Source organism: Bombina bombina, chromosome 7, assembly GCF_027579735.1.
Source record: "Bombina bombina isolate aBomBom1 chromosome 7, aBomBom1.pri, whole genome shotgun sequence".
Lineage (NCBI taxonomy): Eukaryota > Metazoa > Chordata > Amphibia > Anura > Bombinatoridae > Bombina > Bombina bombina.
Window position 1 is genome coordinate 298477411 of NC_069505.1, and position 21783 is coordinate 298499193.

At 36.1% G+C, this 21783-nt stretch overlaps 1 protein-coding gene across 1 annotated transcript in view; it reads right to left on the bottom strand.

Annotated features, from left to right (window-relative positions):
- Positions 1-21475, bottom strand: part of LOC128666345 (deoxyribonuclease gamma) — a 38114-nt gene extending 16639 nt beyond the window's left edge. The window contains exons 1-6 of the mRNA XM_053720878.1: positions 21423-21475; positions 16182-16275; positions 11100-11188; positions 9155-9244; positions 3921-4033; positions 563-675 (exon numbers count right to left, since the gene is read on the bottom strand). Coding sequence (XP_053576853.1) covers positions 563-675; positions 3921-4033; positions 9155-9244; positions 11100-11188; positions 16182-16262 — 486 coding nt within the window. The 5' untranslated portion in view covers positions 16263-16275; positions 21423-21475. The remainder of the gene's footprint in view (positions 1-562; positions 676-3920; positions 4034-9154; positions 9245-11099; positions 11189-16181; positions 16276-21422) is intronic.
- Positions 21476-21783: the final 308 nt, after the last annotated feature.

Here is a 21783-nt window from a genome sequence, read left to right on the forward strand (position 1 = left end):
GTATGCGACGCCGTAAATGTGATCGCAACATCCGACAAAAAATAGCTGACACCGGTTTTTGTGGACGACTCTGCATATGTGATCGGGCCCTAAATCCTTACTTTGAGCAAATGCTTATAAAATACTGTATTTAGTTCAAACTTAAAGGGACAGTAAAGTCAAAATTAAACTTTAATGGACTTCATAGAGCATTCAATTTAAAACAGCTTTCCAAATTACGTCTGTTATCAATTTTGTTTAGTTCTCTTTGTAGCCTTTGTTAAAGAGTGATCTTAGGTTAGTTCAGGAGTGTGCATGTGTCTCTAGTCAACTGGCAGCAGTGTTTACAACATTGTTTATTACAAAGTTATACATAGATACAAACACTGCTGCCATAGACTGCTAAAGACACGTGCATGCTCCTAAGTTCCTATCAGCCTACCTAGCAACAAAGGATATCAAGAAATCAAATAAATGTATTAATAGAATTAAATTTGAAAGTTATTTTAAATAAAATGCTCTCTTTGAATCATGAAAATGTAATGTACTGTCCCTTTAAGGATTTCTAAAAGCAGCGCCTTACCTGGGTTCCCCATTTCTCTTTAACATGAAGATAAACATCATAGAGTTCGTCAATTTCCTGTACAGAGTCTTTGGGTGTAGTATGTACGGGGATCAGGACAAAATCCTTCAGAGCTGGAGAAACACAAAAGTATTCATTTAAATCACATTTATGTTATAGCAGATTTTATGTGCATTGTTACTTTAGGTTAAATAGATAAATAAGCTAAAGGAAAATTACTTTTGTATAAGCCTTTTTCTGATTATTAAAGAATGACTAACAGATTTAAAATATTACAACATTTTCTATTATTTAAAAATGTCCAAAAACACACAATAATTGCATAATTTAACATAAATTGGATTAAATCATTTAGTGTACTGTATATATATATAAAATACCCATAAAGGGACATGAAACCCAAAAACTTCCTTCTATGATTCAGATAGAGCATACAATTTTAAACAACTTTCCAATTTACTTCTATTATCTAATTTAATTTGTTCTCTTTGTATTCATTAGTGAAAAGAATACCTAGGTAGGCTCAGGAGCCACAAATTACTACTGGGAACTAGCTGGTGATTGGTGGATGCACACATATACCTCTTGTCATTGGTTCACCCAATGGGGCCGATTTATCAAGGGCCAAATGGCCACTGATGCCACACAATGCTGTCACTTTGTTCCATAGGGGTTGGATAAAGGGGTTCACCAGAACTGCTTGTGCAATTTTAAATGCCAACAGCGTATGCTGTCGGCATTCATCGATGTTTGTCGGACATGATATGCTATAGCGTATCATGTCGGACAGACATTGATAAATCTGCTCCATGTGTTAAAGGGCCACTGTAAGTAAATATTTTCTATGCCTGTTACTAACTAACTACCCCAAATACTCTTTTTATCAATAGCATTTCATTAACATATCTCTACCGTATATCAGAAATCTTGTCTGCAAATTTAATTGTTTTCCAAACCCACTCCATGGGTATCCTTTGCTCTGTACCAATCCGTTTACAATACCTAGGTTTCAAAATGGCGCTTTAAACACAAAGTTATTGGTTTAAGTATTTTGAACATGCAATGCTGAAAATAGTGGGCAGGATAACGTGACATCATCGGCATAAAAGATATAACTTTTAGAACGTTATGAAACTTTGTTTTGGAGAAAATATAGGTCAGTAGGTTTTAATTAATGTTTATTAACTTTAATATGTTAGTTGTTTAGCTTAAAAATTATAACAGAAAGTAATCCTTTAAGCTTGCTCCTGTAATGCAATGCTGCTCCTTCAACAAAGAATACCAAAGGAATAAAGCAAAATTGCTAATTTATGTAAATTGTAAAGTTGTTTAAAATTGTATGTTCCATCTAAATCATGAAAGAAAAAATTTGGGTTTTAGATTCCTTTAAAATATATAAAGTTATACATTTTCATGCAATTTATAATATTCTTCCAATTTTGGAGCTCTGTTCTGCTGTCTTCTTCCATCCATTGTCTCATTTTCTGTAAAAGGCCCCTGGGACTGCCATGCTCACGGTTACTTAAAGCAGCACCTCTTTGCTCAGTCCCTAGTTTTACCATCAAAATGTTGGAAGGGATGGTATACAGACAGATTATAAATATATTTTAGACTATACTTAACAACATTAAATTAAAATATAACTTCAAGTGGAATGTAAAAGGTCTTAAACATCTAGGTGTTCATCTCTCTCATAACTTATCCTATTTTATAGATAACAGTTTGAACTCCCAAACTGGCCAGATGCAGAAGGAACTTGCCTCTAAGAGATATGATTAAGTATCTTGGTATGGTAGAATTGCAACAGTGGAAATAATGCAACTACCTAAACTCACATATCTATTTAGATGCCTACCTATAAAATTGCCCATATCAATACTTTGATTTTTTCAATCTTTGATCAATAATTATGTCTTGAAGGAGAAAAAAAAAGACAAGCAGCTAAAGTTCTTCAATGTAAACCAGAAACAGGAGGACTTGGTCTACCTAGTGTATGACTTTATTATGAAGCTGCCATGTAGACCCATGTCTAAGCACTGGTTGACTATTGTCCTAAATCCCGCAGGTTTGAGATTAAGTTAGCTTCACTTCCAGCTTACATGAACCTTGAAGACCTCCTGTGGTTACCTCAACACTGTTCATCTTCTATCCTCCTCCATAATATAATTTTGAAGCAATGCAGAGATTTCTGGTTTAAACTCTGACACTAACCTCAGATAGCGCCACATCTATAACTAATTCATCCAGTTAGAGGTCTTTCATTTGGTCTCCAAAACGCAAGGTTAAGGTTTCGGAGGTATCTAAAGGGACAAGCAGGGATTTTTTATGGACTCTTCGATTGTGTCTCATAATGAACTTATAGACAGTCTGTCATTGCCATACAGATACGTTTTTGACCTCTTTCGTTTAGGAGCTCTGATGAAAGATTGGGCATTTTATTTGTCCCCACCTAGATGATTAACATGTTGGGAACTCAAATGCGGTCACCATTATCAACTCACTATCAGTGCCTCTTGAATTGCCTTCCATTTACTAAAACTAAGTCTATAAAAGCTTGGGAGGACTGGAGTTCCATATTGTATATATGTGACGCTCTATGACTTGTTCTACAAATTGCTAACAAGATGGTACCTGGATCCAATCGAACTTCAGAAGATCTTTCTGATTGTAAAGTAACAGGGTGATTTCCAACACATTTGTTGGTAGTGCCCCTTTATCCAACCCCTATGGAACAATGAACCCTATGAACCCTGAAATTGATAGAATCATTACCACCGAAAACTGCCTTGTTACATTTAAATCTCAGGAAGATACCCAAAGTTAAAAGATGCCTTTTGAGCTCTATTCTAATAGCTACAACGTGAGTTATTGTAAAAAATGGGGAAAAAAATGTACTACACCACAATGGCAAGGAATCATAGATTTAATAAATTACTTTAAGAGCATGGAAGAGTATGTATATTGCTCCACCCTCCAGATTGACCAATTTTGTTATATTTGGGTACCCTGGGACACTTTAGATAGCAAAGTCCTACTATTGCCCATATAAGGCTTTTAAGGCTTTATTTAGTAGTGAACTGAACTCTGGGATAATTACTTCTCCTATTGATTGTTTTTTTCTATCTCCTAAACCCCCCTCCAACTTATCTGTACATTTTCTTTTGTTACCTGTATGAAGAACAGAAGACTGTTTTGAGTTTTATTTATTTCTGTATTTCTTTATTTTTATCATGTGATGTAACCACGGACAACTTTTGTACATTGTGCTTGATACAAGCTTTATTTTGGTTGGATTGTATATTTGTTATCATTTATCAATAAAAAATATATTATAATAAAATATATATTTTATTAATACCTGTCTTCTTTGATTCAAATCTGACAATAAATGGTTCACGGGCAAATGAATCCTCATCACCCGGTTGCATATCTTCATACTGATAGATGTCCTTTATCTTCACTAGGTCCTCTCTGGAAAGACAGAATATTACATAATCACCACTGGTTCCTTTTGTACCTCCCACTTAATGAATATAGACTTTAAAGATTGCAAACGTTATACCATTCAAATAATTTATGTATTCTTTTTATATTTATAAAAGTAATAATAAATATTAGTTTTCATTACTGCAAAGAGAAAAATAGTTGACAGTTCTTCATTATATCTTTATTTTTTTCCATTTGCTTTGTTTTGTTAGCAGCTGATAGAAACAAACAGGAGGCATTTAACTAGACATTAAAGGGACACTCAAGTCCAAAAAAAACTTTCATGTTTCAAATAGGGCATTTAATTTTAAACAACTTTCCAATTTACTTTTATCACCAATTTTGCTTTGTTCTCTTGGTATTCCTAGTTGAAAGCTAAACCTAGGAAGGCTCATATGATAATTTCTAAGCCCTTGAAGGCTGCCTCTAATCACATGCTTTTTTATTTGCTTTTCACAACAGGGGAGAGCTAGTTCAGGTAAACCATATAGATAACATTGTGAGCACGCTCGTGGATTGTGACTGCACTAATTGGCTAAAATTAAAGTCAATAGATAATAAATAAAATGTCATGTGATCAGGGGGCTGTCAGAAGATGCTTAGATACAAGGTAATCACAGAGCTAAAAAGTATATTAATATTTTGAAAAAAAAAGGGAGTTGAGGGAAAAGATGGGGTTGTATGAATAAGAATTATAGGATTAAATATTCCAACTTAAATTAGCTACCCCTTAAATTCTAGAGCTAAGGCAGTGGTATACACTAGTATGTATAGTTAATGCAACAGGATTTGCAAAACAAAGAACAAAGACTGCCTGTCTCTAAATGATTATTTAGCCAAGCCCATTAGTATAAGGAATCAAGTGTGAGATAAAATTGTCTCAACAGCAACATTTAAACTCAAAAAACTTTATTGGAGACAAAAATGTAAGTCCAGCTGGACTCGTACACACGCACACACACTGGTTAAAAATAGCAAAGCTCACAGCCACTTGCGGTAATGAATTACCAAATATCAAATCGAAAATATTATCAATTATTATGTGCAATCCGAATATATAAATTAATTGCCCCTAGAATGAGGTATAACTTTGAGATTGCAATATCATAAATATATGCAGGATATTGAATGTGATTGTTTAGCTCAAGTTGTTCTGTGCATGTATTGCTGGCCAGATTGCCTAAACTTATAACAAGTAGGGGACAAACACTGTCAAGATATGTACAATGATGAACTATGCACAAATGGTTAATTAAAAAAAAAGTCACAAATATCGTGTTAGTAAAATATACCATAAAGATGGAGTCACAAAATAGACAAGTTAGGCTCTTTGCACAAATTGCATTAATAAAGTAATATAAACCACATATAAAAATATAGGGAGCCGTAACCCTGTCAATTTTCAGAGTGACTTAGTAGGATAGCTACCATGCTAAATGTATCCGTTGTCTTGGATACATATTATCAGAATGCTTGATACATAGTATTACTTTCAACATTAACCAAATAGAAACTAAGTATTGCCTTTCTAAAAAAGCCTCTTCTATAGCGGAGGCTGTATTATCGTTATACTGGCTCAATTGTAGCAATAACAAGAAAACTGAGCTTGCAAAAGTCTCTACTATATCGGAGACTGATTTAACGTTAACCTGAGCTAGGTTCAATTGATAAATTACCAACTAAATATCATAGTCTGATTGAGCGAGCAACTAAAAACAGAGAGGTACTATGACCCCTTATCCTATGCACTTAGTCTTATCCTAGCACGACAAGCATATTCAGGCCACCTTATAGATTTTGCTAAAGACTAATTTTTATATTGTTTATATTTTGTATGCAATAAATATAATACAATTCAAGAACTTGATCAAAGTAATTCTTGATAAGTGAGTCCCCATGATCATAGCAGAACACGTACAATGCGTTCAAAGATGCTCTGTTCAAACATCATCCAATCATAGGCTTTCTTTCTGTTACTGTAGTTCAAAACACATTGCGTTCAGTCTTTATATGTTATCGATGTAATAGTGTTCCGATCTCTTTTTTGGAATAAATGATACATTCCTTAACACACAGTGGTTAAGTTAGAGCTCTTATAACAGTATATACATGGTTTCTACACTATTGACGTAATGCTGTATACATCATCTCAGGATAATCACTAATGCGATACATACTACAAACTTTCTATAAACTCCTTATGCTTCACAATAATGTAAACAAGACAATATCCAGCAATAATTATACCTGTGCGGATCTTCATGTAACATATTTTTTTTTAAAAATTTTTTTATTTAAATATTTTTATTGAGGTTACAGCACACATAGGGAAATTTTGCAGGATACAATTAGGTGAGTCTATTCATTTTACATAGTAAGCAGCATTCAGTAAAAATAAATAACCTACACTTGTGAGTCAGCCAGACCTCAATGGATGACCAGCTTACATAAAATAACCTCATTTTCTGTATAATAGTGCAAACAGTGCAAAGTATCAAGTAAACATCGGTATAGTTTTCAAACTTTCTAAATATCTTTTAACATAATAAGACAGTAGCAGACAAGAAGAAACTAGAGAAAGAGAGGAGGGGTAAGACTAGAGGGCAAGGGGAGAGCAGATGGGGAAGAGGAGAGTAGGGGGGGGGGGAGAGAAGAGGGGGGGGGTCCAGCAGCAGATCCAACCATCCTTTCAAGTTATAGTCAGTGTGTTTTGTGGAAGTGTGTCCCATATGGACCAAATGTCAGCATGTAAGTCTATGAGCCCTCTATTTAAGTATACCGCCTCTTCCATTGTTCTTATAGTGGAGAGTATCTCGAGGACTTTCCCCAAGAGGGGCGCGTTAGGTTGTTTCCAGTGCCTTGCAATTGCAAGCTTGGTGGACATCATCAAATAAACAAAAAGGAGTTTTAGTGGCTTAGAGAGTTTGGGAATGTTCAAATGTAGTAGGTAGGTCTCCGGGCCCTTGTCTGTCGGGAGAGTGAGGAGTTCGCCTATGGCTAGGACCTTGGTCCATAGTTTCTGGATTTCTGGGCAGCCCCACCAAATATGCAAGTCATCCCCCTTTTGGTTGCAATTTCTCCAGCATCTGTCAGAGGCAACAGTAGAGAGTCTACGCAGTTGGCTTGGCACCCAGTGCCATCTCGTCAGGAGTTTGATGTAACATATTAATTTAAGTGGCAGCCACTAACATAATATAAGACTTTTCCAACACCACTTAGTAACCAATGACGTTACTAAATATCCATCTATAATTGGTCAAGAGCAAGTCAGTGTTCAAACTATACTGACCAATTGTAATTGGAGAATGATATGACGATGATCCAATCAATGGATCCGGACGGGTCTTACATTGGTATTTTACCTGCTCAGTTCAGCCCCTCTGAAGAAGCGTTATGTGAAACGCGCGTCAGGGGCACTGTTCACGGGGTCATAGTACCTCTCTGTTTTTAGTTGCTCGCTCAATCAGACTATGATATTTAGTTGGTAATTTATCAATTGAACCTAGCTCAGGATAACGTTAAATCAGTCTCTGATATAGTAGAGACTTTTGCAAGCTCAGTTTTCTTGTTATTGCTACAATCGAGCCAGTATAACGATAATACAGCCTCCGCTATAGAAGAGGCTTTTTTAAAGGGCAATACTTAGTTTCTATTTGGTTAATGTTGAAAGTAATACTATGTATCAAGCATTCTGATAATATGTATCCAAGACAACGGATACATTTAGCGTGGCAGCTATCTTACTAAGTCACTCTGAAAATTGACAGGGTTATGGCTCCCTATATTTTTATATGTGGTTTATATTACTTTATTAATGCAATTTGCGCAAAGAGCCTAACTTGTCTATTTTGTGACTCCATCTTTATGGTATATTTTACTAACACAATATTTGTGACTTTTTTTTGAATTAACCATTTGTGCATAGTTCATCATTGTACATATCTTGACAGTATTTGTCCCCTACTTGTTATAAGTTTAGGCAATCTGGCCAGCAATACATGCACGGAACAACTTGAGCTAAACAAGCTATCACATTCAATATCCTGCATATATTTATGATATTGCAATCTCAAAGTTTTACCTCATTCTATGGGCAATAAATTTATATATTCGGATTGCACATCATAATTGATAATATTTTTGATTTGATATTTGGTAATTCATTACCACAAGTGGCTGTGAGCTTTGCTATTTTTAACTAGTGTGTGTGTGCATGTGTACGAGTCCAGCTGGACTTACATTTTTGTCTCCAATAAAGTTTTTTGAGTTTAAATGTTGCTGTTGAGACAATTTTATCTCACACTTGATTCCTTATACTAATGGGCTTGGCTAAATAATCATTTAGAGACAGGCAGTCTTTGTTCTTTGTTTTGCAAATCCTGTTGCATTAACTATACATACAAGTATATTAATATAACCGTAGTGGCTGTGCAAAACTGGGGAATGGATAATAAAAGGATTATCTAATTTTTTAAAACAACAAAAATTCTGGTATTGACTGCCCCTTTAAAGGAACATTAATGTCAAAATTCAACTTTCATGATTCCTTTGTTGAAAAGTATATGTAGGTAGGCTAAGGAGCAGCAATGCACTACAGGGAGTTAAATGTAGCCACCAATCAGCAAGCACTAACCAGAGTGTGGAACCAAAAATGGGCCAGCTCCTAAGCTTATATTCCTGCTTTTCTCATATAAAGATACCAAGAGAACAAATACAAATTGATAATAGGAGTAAATTAGAAAGTTGCTTAAAATATGCTTTATCTGTTTAATATCCCTTTAATACATTATGGGAAAACTAATATGCAGGCAGCATTTATCTACTTAATGTTGGTTTGCCCAGCCAGTCAGAGGTTGCATCAGCTGGACAGACCAGCCCTGTGTAGTGATATGGCAGAATCTGATTGGTTGCATGGCGCAAGACTGTTGGAAATACAGATTAGAATATTCTACGAAGGCACCAGTTATGATAGCCTATAATTACACAGTGATAATAAATGGATTATTATCTGAAGCTAATACATTATGTATAATATGTTTTCGCTACAAGACCTGGTGCCTCATACTTTATGCTCTTAGTAAAAATGCTAAATAACTATCTGCTTACCGGAAGATAAAAAGATACTGTTCCTTGTACTCATTCCTACCCAGAGGTTTGCTCAAGGCATAGTTGTAGCTGGCTCCTTCTTTACAGGTGCTGTGTGAGAAATTCATAATTAATGAAAATGGTTTTATATTCAGTCTCTCTACAAGAAAAGAATAAATCTTAAAAAAAAAAAAAGTGATGTACAGACAAAGCTCCAATCTGTCCTGAATACCAATGGATTGTCACTGCTTGGGAACTCCCTGTTCCTTTCTCAACTTCCCCTTGAGAGCAAATGTTCCTGATTTCAAAGCAAAACCTGGGACTGCCCACCACCCACTCCGTTCCTGCCCCCTACCCGTCCAAATCTGTCAATGCCAAAACCCATCCATGACACATCTATGTGGATCTTACCCTGCAGAAGTGGCTCCTCCCACAATTAACCACCAAAATAATCTCCTTCACCTAACACCCCACAAACCCTCCTGGTAATGTTAGTAGGTATGCACATGTGATACATTTACTGCCTAACCTACAGGGAATATAACTACAAGCTTTCAGGGCACTGAGGTCTCTTCGTCAGACCCACTCATGTGTATCAATTTGTTTATGTGTAAAGTTTTTATACTGTCTAGATACCTAGTTGGAATTATGAACAGATTTATGAATCAGTATTTTACATGTTTAATAGTTTAAAAGTGCAAATTAAACACATTTTAATCTTTGTAATGAAACTAGCAGGTGATTGTCTTAGTTCAAATATGAACTTAGCATGAGAGAGTTAAGAAGGCTGGATGTGCCATCCTACAGCAGCCAAAATACATTTCAATACTGTCCAGGAAATAATCCAGGAAATATTGTAAGAAAAATACTGTAAAAAAATATTGTATCCGTGATATACGTATCTGACACTCAAGGGATTTTTTTTATTTCTGGCCTCTAACGTTTCACTGTCCAACAGCAGTGGGAGATCTGTTAATCAGCCAGTGAGCACTTAGTCCTTAAGGCCCAGTTGTATACAGATACACACTCCTCGGTAACTTCCAAATCCGAAATAGCTTTAAATTTACATCATTTTTATGCAAACAAATATTTTTAACATCTTTAAATAGTAACATAGTACATGAGGTTGAAAAAAGACAAAAGTCCATTAATTTCAACCTATACAAATCTTAATTTAACTACAATAAAAGCTCCATTCAAGTTTAAATTAATCCCATTAAAAAGGTGACTCATTTAACACAAGCAATCATATCCCTGAATTCTGTTTCTAGCCAGAAATGTATCTAAACCAGTTTTAAATGTATCTAAGGTATTGGCATTTACTACCTCCTGAGGCAATGGCCTATATTTATCAAAGTCTGGCAGACCTGATCCGACAGTGCGGATCAGGCCCGCCAGACCTCGCTGAATGCGGGGAGCAATACGCTCTCCGTATTCAGCATTGCACCAGCAGCTCACAAGAGCTGCTGGTGCATCGCCGCCCCATACAGACTCGCGGCCAATGGGCCACCAGCAGGGACGTGTCAATCAACCCGATCGTACTCGATCGGGTTGATTTCCGGCCATGTCTGTCCGCCTGCTCAGAGCAGGCAGACAGGTGATGGAGCAGCGGTCTTTGTGAACCATTGCTTCATAACTGCTGTTTCTGGCGAGCCTGCAGGCTCGACAGAAACACGGGGCTTCAAGCTCCATTCAGAGCTTGATAGATATGCCCCAATGAGCTCCACAATTTGATTGCTCTTACAGTGAACAAAAAATTTACGTTGCTGGAGATTAAATTTCATTTCCTCCAGCCTTAAATTGTGACCTCTTGTCACAAGCAATTTTCTTGGAATAAACAGAGCTTCTGCCATCTCTGTATATGGGCCTCGAATGTATTTATATATTCACCTCTCAAGGGCCTTTTCATATGTACAATAAATATACATTGCAGGTGATCAGTTTGTTATATTGTTTCAACACTGACCTGTTTAGCTCTTCCACCAGTTTTTTTGCAGCTTTTTCCTTTGAGTCAAAGACTTCCAGAATCACAATAATGTCATAACGAGAAACAATCTGAAATTAAAAGTTATTTAAGTATGTAGTCAGGTGACCCAGACATACTCAAATTGGATAACTCTTATCTTATGTCCATAACTCACCTTGTTATGGGGGAATTGTGTGCATCAACAGAATTTTTTAAAATCATTTTTATAAGGAAATATATGCTTATTTGATCAATCCTTGAAAGAAAGATAAAAACCATCGCCTAGATTACAAGTTTTGCGATAACAGGGGTGCGGTGCTAACGAGCAGATTTCTCTCACCGCTCACTTACAGACAGTGATGGTATTATGGATTTTTACAAACCCGGCGTTAAAAAACAAGAAGTGAGCGTTGAGCAAAATTTTGCTCCAAATCTCACTCCAATACCAGCGCCGCTTAAGTCAGCGGTGAGCTGGTGTAACGTGCTCGTGCACAATTTCCCCATAGGAATCAACGGGGAGAGCCGGCTGAAAAAAAGTCTAACACCTGCAAAAAAGCAGCGTTTAGCTCTTAACACAGCCCCATTGATTCCTATGGGGAAATAAAATGTATGTTTACACCTAACACCCTAACATGAACCCCGAGTCTAAACACCCCTAATCTTACAATTATTAACCCCTAATCTGCCGCCCACGACATCGCCGACACCTACATTATATTATTAACCCCTAATCTGCCGCTCCGGACACTGCCGCCACTATAATAAACATATTAACCCATAATCTGCCGTCCCTAACATCGCCGCCACCTACCTACATTTATTAACCACTAATCTGCCGCCCCCAACGTCGCCGCCACTATATAAAAGTTATTAACCCCTAAATCTAAGTCTAACCCTAACACCCCCTAACAAATATAATTTAAATAAATCTAAATAAATATAACTATCATTAACTAAATTATTCCTATTTAAAAATAAATACTTACCTATAAATTAAAGCCTAAGCTAGCTACAATATAACTAATAGTTACATTGTAGCTAGAATAGGTTTTATTTTTATTTTACAGGCAAGTTTGTATTTATTTTAACTAGGTAGAATAGTTACTAAATAGTTATTAACTATTTAATAACTACCTAGTTAAAATAAATACAAAAGTACCCGTAAAATAAAACCTAACCTAAGTTACAATTACACCTAACACTACACTATAATTAAATGAATTGCCTAAATTAAATACAATTAAATACAATTAAATAAAATTAAATAAAATGATCTAAAGTACAAAAACAAACAAACACTAAATTACAGAAAATAATAAACAAATTACAAGATTTTTAAACTAATTACACCCAATCTAATCCCCCTAACAAAATAAAAAAGCCCCCCCAAAATAAAAAAAAGCCCTACCCTACACTAAATTACAAATAGCCCTTAAAAGGGCCTTTTGTGGGGCATTGCCCCAAAGTAATCAGCTCTTTTACCTGTAAAAAGAAATTACAAATCCCCCCAACATTAAAACCCACCACCCACACAACCAACCCTACTCTAAAACCCACCCAATACCCCCTTAAAAAACCTTAACGCTAACCCCATGAAGATTACCTTACCGGGAGAAGTCTTCACCCAACCGGGCCGAAGTCCTCAACGAATCCAGCAGAAGTGGTCCTCCAGACGGGCAGAAGTCTTCATCCAGACGGCATCTTCTATCTTCATCCATCTGGCGCGGAGCGGGTCCATCTTCAAGACATCCAACGCGGAGCATCCTCTTCAAACGATTGCTAAGACTGAATGAAGGTTCCTTTAAATGACGTCATCCAAGATGGCGTCCCTTCAATTCTGAATTAAGGTAGGAAAAATCCTATCAAGAGGATTGAGCTGGCATTCTATTGGCTGTTCCAATCAGCCAATAGAATGCCAGCTCAATCCTATTATCTGATTGGATCAGCCAATAGGATTGAACTTCCTACCTTAATTCCGATTGACTGATAGAATTCTATCAGCCAATTGTAATTAAAGGGACGCCATCTTGGATGACGTCATTTAAAGGAACCTTCATTCAGTCTTAGCCGTCGTTTGAAGAGGATGCTCCGCGTCGGATGTCTTGAAGATGGACCCGCTCCACGCCGGATGGATGAAGATAGAAGATGCCGTCTGGGTGAAGAATTCTGCCTGTCTGGAGGATCACTTCTGCTGGATTCGTTGAGGACTTCGGCCCGGTTGGGTGAAGACTTCTCCCGGTAAGGTGATCTTCAAGGGGTTAGTGTTAGGTTTTTTTAGGGGGGTATTGGGTGGGTTTTAGAGTAGGGTTGGTTGTGTGGGTGGAGGGTTTTAATGTTGGGGGGGATTTGTAATTTTTTTTTACAGGTAAAAGAGCTGATTACTTTGGGGCAATGCCCCGCAAAAGGCCCTTTTAAGGGCTATTTGTAATTTAGTGTAGGGTAGGGCTTTTTTTATTTTGGGGGGGCTTTTTTATTTTGTTAGGGGGATTAGATTAGGTGTAATTAGTTTAAAAATCTTGTAATTTGTTTATTATTTTCTGTAATTTAGTGTTGTTATTTTTTGTACTTTAGATAATTTTATTTAATTGTATTTAATTTAGGGAATTAATTTAATTATAGTGTAGTGTTAGGTGTAATTGTAATTTAGGTTAGGTTTTATTTTACAGGTACTTTTGTATTTATTTTAACTAGGAAGTTATTAAATAGTTAATAACTATTTAGTAACTATTCTACCTAATTAAAATAAATACAAACTTGCCTGTAAAATAAAAATAAATCCTAAGATAGATACAATGTAACTATTAGTTATATTGTAGCTAGCTTAGGGTTTATTTTATAGGTAGGTATTTAGTTTTAAATAGGAATAATTTAGTTAATGATAGTTATATTTATTTAGATTTATTTCAATTATATTTAAGTAAGGGGGTGTTAGGGTTAGGGTTAGACTTAGATTTAGGGGTTAATAACTTTAATATAGTGGCGGTGACATTGGGGGCGGCAGATTAGGGGTGCCGCTCACTTTTTGACAGACTCGTTATACCGGCGCTTTGCAAGTCCCATTGATAAAATAGGATACGCAATTTACGTAAGTGGATTTGCGGTATTTCCAAGTCTGGCCAAAAAAGTGAGCGGTACACCTGTACCTGCAAGACTCGCAATACCAGCGGGCGTTAAAAAGCAGCATTAGGACCGGCTAATGCTGCTTTTTAAGCCTAACGCACAACTCGTAATATAGCCGCATGTTTGTTATAAACATGACACACTCTTCATATCTGAGATACACACACACATGCCGTACACACAATCTCACACATACTGTACATATACACACACAGACTCACACATATATGCATACACTCTTGCACATACATATATACACACAGACTCTCACATATACACACACTCCGGGTCACACATACATATACACACATACAGATTCTCACATATACACTCACTCTTACACATACATATACACACACATATACGCATACACTCTTACACATACATATACACACACACACAGACTCTCACATATACATACACTCTTGCACATACATATACACACACAGACTCTCACATATACACACACTCTTCACATACATATACACACACACAGAGACTCTCACATATACACACACTCTTACACATACATATACACACACAGACTCTCACATATACACACACTCTTACACATACACATACACACACAGACTCTCACATATACACACACTCTTACACATACATATACACACACACAGACTCTAACATATACACAAACTCTCTTACACATACATATACACACATACAGACTATCACATATACACACACTCCGGGTCACACATACATATACACACATACAGATTCTCACATATACACTCACTCTTACACATACATATACACACACATATACGCATACACTCTTACACATACATATACACACACACACACACACACACAGACTCTCACATATACATACACTCTTACACATACATATACACACACAGACTCTCACATATACACACATTCTTCACATACATATACACACACACAGAGACTCTCACATATACACACACTCTTACACATACATATACACACACAGACTCTCACATATACAAACACTCTTACACATACATATACACACACAGACTCTCACATATACACACACTCTTACACATACATATACACACACACAGACTCTAACATATACACAAACTCTCTTACACATACACATACACACATACAGACTATCACATATACACACACTGTGTTACACATACATATACACACACTCACCCTCACATATACACACTCTCTCTTACACATACATATACACACATACAGACTTCCACATACTAACACAATCTCACACATACAGTACATATACACACAGAGACTCTCACATATACACACACTCTCTTACACATACATATACACACACACAGACTCACATACACACACAAGCTCACACATACATATACACACATACAGACTCTCACATACACACACAATCTCACACATACATATACACACACAGACTCACATACACACACACACAATCTGACACATACATTTACACACACAGACTCATATATACACACACTCTCTTGCACATACACACACACTTACGCATACTGTACACTAACAAACACACTCACAGTCACACACATACACATTCACTTTCACACACAAAGACTCTTATGAATGTAATCACACACACAAGCACACACTCTTGCGCAAGCAAATACAATCTCTTATATATATATATATACACACACACACACTCTTGCACATAAACAAAGACACACATGCATACATATACTCTGAAACATTCATGCACAAATATTATTTTAACATATATCAATGTGGAAAGCAAAAAAAAAGCTAATGTTATTGTAAGGCAATTTATATATTTTGTATATATCACTATATATTTTCCTGTTTCACAAAGCAGTAAAAACCTGGTATTTGTATACAGATTTCTTTGACTAACACACTGAACACCAGAGACTATCACTTCCTGCACTCTAATTTGTGCCACACATCTTAATCCCGGCACAAGGAGCTACAGCCAGTTAGACTTACCTTTGTTATAATGGGGAACACCTTGTTATCTGAACATTTTTTCAGTCCGAAACGTCTGGCATTGAAAGAGGCGATCTTCATTTTATTAGACTTCCTGTTATTGAAAAATTTAAAACATAGACTATTGTGTGAAAACATTGTGTGAGTTTGCGGTGTGAACCACACTCCGACAGAAATGTCTACTTCCTCCTCTGTAAGACACTGTTATCTCATCTTGCAGGGACAAACTACTGGTGTCAAGGAACAATGTTGCAATATATCAGCTGTAACAGATGAAGGTAACTGTTGGAATAAGAGGTCTTGTTTCTCAGCAATAATTGCCTTACTAAATAAATGGTTGACACTTGCAGCAAGTTCTCAGAAGTAGGGATAAGAGTGTCTGTCTCATCTGTGTACAAGGCCAGCTGTGTAATAGGACCAGATGGTACTACAGGACCCAGACAGCATTTAACTGTGGGACACCTAAAGTATTGCCTATCAGCCAGTGAGCTGAGTTCAATGTCCCTTTAAATACTTTTATATCAACGTTCAAAGGAAAGGCTGAAATGCACAAAGAGAAGGTCTTGGATATTTATTTATTTTTGCTTACATAGTTTAATCTCATGATTCACTTAGAGCATGCAATATTAAACAACTTTCCAATTTGCTTCTAGTATCTAATTTACTTCTTTCTCTTGGTATCTTTTGTTGAAAAGCATACTTAGGTAGGCTAAGGTTAGGAGTAGTAATGCACTACTGGGAGTTAGCTGCTGATTGGTTGCTGCACATAAATGCCTCTTTTCATTGGCTCACACAATGTGTCCAGCTAGCTCCCAGTAGTGAATTGCTGCTCGATCATCATACAATACCAAGCCAATACAACAAATTTGATAATAGAAGTCAATTGGAAAATTGCTTAAAAATGTAGCACTTTCTTAATCATGAAAGACAAAAAAAATGGGTTCCATGTCCCTTTAAGAACTTAAAGGGACAGTCAACACCAGAATTTTTGTTGTTTAAAAAGATAGATGTTGTTTATTACCTATTCCCCAGTTTTGCATAACCAACACTGTTATATTAATATACTTTTTACGTCTGTGATTAACTTGTATCTAAGCATCTTCTGACAGCCCCCTGATCACATGATAAACATTTTATTTATTATCTTGACTTTCATTTTAGCCAATTAGTGCAGTGTCTGCCACAAGCCATGGGCGTGATCACAATGCTATCTATATGGCTCACATGAACTAGCTCTCCCCTGTTGTGAAAAGCAAATAAAAAAGCATGTGATAAGAGGCGGCCTTTAAGGGCTTAGAAATTATCATATGAGCCTTCCCAGGTTTAGCTTTCAACTAAGAATACCAAGAGAAAAATTGGTGATAAAAGTAAATTGGAAAGTTGTTTAAAATTATATGCCCTATTTGAAACATAAAAGTGTTGACTGTCCCTTTAAATTCATTACAAACTCTGACAATGAAACATATTTCTACACTATAAGAAATATCAGACATTGCAGCATAATGTATTGAAAACATTTGTTTTTAATTCAGAGATGACCCAAAGGCTATAGATATTTGTAAATAAATAGGTAAGAATATTACTAGTTAAACTATAAAAGTCTTTAGCAATCTGAGTACCATGAGGACTTGCCTGAAAATATAATAAATATGTTTAAACTGAGTTTGTGTGCAAGTTTAATCACATATACACACACTCTTACACAAGGAACTTACTATAGAATTGTTTATCTGAATTGGGGAAGTTACAAAAACACAAATAATTCATATGGGAAGCGCATCAGATGTATGATTCCTACTATCATATTCTGGGTTCAATTGCTTTTGAAAAAAAAACATTTATTAGTCGTCATAATGAACATGAAACCCAAAATTTTTCTTTCATGATTTATTTAACAGTCAATTTTAAAAATCTTTTCACTTTACTTATGTTATTAAATTTGTTTTATTCTCTTGGTATCATTTGTTGAAGGAGCAGCAATGCGCTACTGGCTTCTAACTGAACGCATCGGTGAGCTAATGACAATCCATATGTACTGTATATGCAGCCACCATATCAGCCAAGTCTTAACATTTCTAAAACGAATTAACATTGTTTTACTGCAATTTTTTTTAGTAGCCAAACTCAGCCACATTTGGAGACCCCAATCTGGGCCTGTGAATGCAGACAACAAGACTAGCCACACTGCCACAGTCATGTTGTATATTTGCACTGGAGTAAAATGGTAATCTGCTGCAATTACAAACTTAACATCTGTAATATGAACATCTGTATATAAAAGTAAAAGCTGAGCTGATATAGGTAGTCAATGTACCCCCACTGGTCAATGTACACCCCTAATACTGTAATACTGCACACTAACACTGCAATGCTACACACTAATACAGTAATGCTGCACACTAATACTGCAATGCTGCACACTAATAAAGTAATGCTGCACACTAATACAGTAATGCTGCACACTAATACTGTAATGTCGCACACTAATACTGTAATGTCGCACACTAATACAGTAATGCTGCACACTAATACTGCAATGCTGCACACTAATAAAGTAATGCTGCACACTAATACAGTAATGCTGCACACTAATACTGTAATGTCGCACACTAATACTGTAATGTCGCACACTAATACAGTAATGCTGCACACTAATACTGTAATGTTGCACACTAATACAGTAATGCTGCACACTAATACTGTAATGTCGCACACTAATACAGTAATGCTGCACACTAATACAGTAATGCTGCACACTAATACTGTAATGTTGCACACTAATACAGTAATGCTGCACACTAATACAGTAATGATGCACGCTAATACTGTAATGCTGCACACTAATACTGCAATGCTGCACACTAATACAGTAATGCTGCACACTAATACTGTAATGTTGCACACTAATACTGTAATGTTGCACACTAATACAGTAATTCTGCACACTAATACTGTAATGTTGCACACTAATACAGTAATGCTGCACACTAATACTGTAATGTTGCACACTAATACAGTAATGCTTCACACTAATACAGTAATGCTGCACGCTAATACTGTAATACTGCACACTAATACAGTAATGCTGCACACTAATACTGTAATGTTGCACACTAATACAGTAATGCTGCACACTAATACAGTAATGCTGCACACTAATACTGTAATGTTGCACACTAATACAGTAATGCTGCACACTAATACAGTAATGCTGCACACTAATACTGTAATGTTGCACACTAATACTGCAATGCTGCACACTAATACAGTAATGCTGCACACTAATACTGTAATGTTGCACACTAATACAGTAATTCTGCACACTAATACTGTAATGTTGCACACTAATACAGTAATGCTGCACACTAATACTGTAATGTTGCACACTAATACAGTAATGCTGCACACTAATACAGTAATGCTGCACACTAATACTGTAATGTTGCACACTAATACAGTAATGCTGCACACTAATACAGTAATGCTGCACACTAATACTGTAATGTTGCACACTAATACTGCAATGCTGCACACTAATACAGTAATGCTGCACACTAATACTGTAATGTTTCACACTAATACAGTAATGCTGCACACTAATACAGTAATGCTGCACACTAATACTGTAATGTTGCGCACTAATACTGTAATGCTGCACACTAATACAGTAATGTTGCACACTAATACTGTAATGTTGCACACTAATACTGTAATGTTGCACACTAATACTGCAATGCTGCACACTAATACAGTAATGCTGCACACTAATACTGTAATGTTTCACACTAATACAGTAATGCTGCACACTAATACAGTAATGCTGCACACTAATACTGTAGTGTTGCACACTAATACTGCAATGCTGCACACTAATACAGTAATGCTGCACACTAATACTGTAATGCTGCACACTAATACAATAGTGCTGCACACTAATACAGTAATGCTGCACACTAATACTGTAATGTTGCACACTAATACAGTAATGCTGCACACTAATACTGTAATGTTGCACACTAATACTGTAATGTTGCAGACTAATACAGTAATGCTGCACACTAATACTGCAATGTTGCAGACTAATACTGTAATGTTGCACACTAATACAGTAATGCTGCACACTAATACTGTAATGTTGCACACTAATACAGTAATGCTGCACACTAATACTGTAATGTTTCACACTAATATTGTAATGTTGCAGACTAATACAGTAATGCTGTGCATTAATACTATAATTCTGCACACTAATACTGTAATGCTGCACACTCATACTGTAATGTTGCACACTAATACTGTAATGCTGCACACTAATACAGTAATGCTGCACACTAATACTGTAATGCTGCACACTAATACAGTAATGCTGCACACTAATATTGTAATGCTGCACACTAATACAGTAATGCTGCACACTAATACTCTAATGCTGCACACTAATACAGTAATGATGCACGCTAATACTGTAATGATGCACGCTAATACTGTAATGTTGTACACTAATACTGTAATGCTGCAGACTAATACAGTAATGCTGCACACTAATACAGTAATGCTGTACATCAATACTATAATGTTGAACACTAATACTGTAATGATGTACACTAACACTGTAATGCTGCACACTAGTACAGTAATGCTGTACATTAATACTATAATGCTGCACATTAATACTGTAATGCTGCACACTAATACAGTAATGCTAAACACTAGTACAGTAATGCTGTACATTAATACTATAATGCTGCACATAATAATGTAATGCTGCACACTAATACTGTAATGCTGCTGCACACTAATACAGTAATGCCGTACATCAATACTATAATGCTGCACATTAATACAGTAATGCTGTACATTAATACTATAATGCTGTGCATTAATACTATAATGCTGCACATTAATACTATAATGCTGCACATTAATACTGTAATTCTGCACACTAATACAGTAATGCTGCACACTCATACTGTAATGCTGCTGACTAATACTGTAATGCTGCACACTAATACAGTAATGCTGTACATTAATACCATAATGCTGCACATTAATACTGTAATGCTGCAGACTAATACTGTAATGCTGCACACTAATACAGTAATGCTGTACATAAATACCATAATGCTGCACATTAATACTGTAATGCTGCACACTAATACTGTAATGCTGCACACTAATACAGTAATGCTGTACATTAATACCATAATGCTGCACATTAATACTGTAATGCTGCACACTTACTTTTGTTGTTCTTCCTTCTGTAACTTGCTAGTGAGGAATGAAAGACAGGCTGAGGCTCGGACAGGAGAGACCCTTCTCATATCTATAAAACTGGCTAAACAGGTTTTCATCCTATGCTACAATACAACTGATGTGTAGTTTATTGTAAAACAACAAAAGCGCTTCAGGCTAAAGGGACATTCCTCAAAAAAACCTCCTCCTGCTTTCATCACTTTATTTTACAGACTCTAGAACCATGAGATACAGAATGTTTTACACACATATATATATTATTGTTAGAAGAGGTACTAGAAGGAATACTGCGCCTGTTAGTGTGCCCACTCAAAAAATGATAATACAAATGAATACCATATAAATAAAT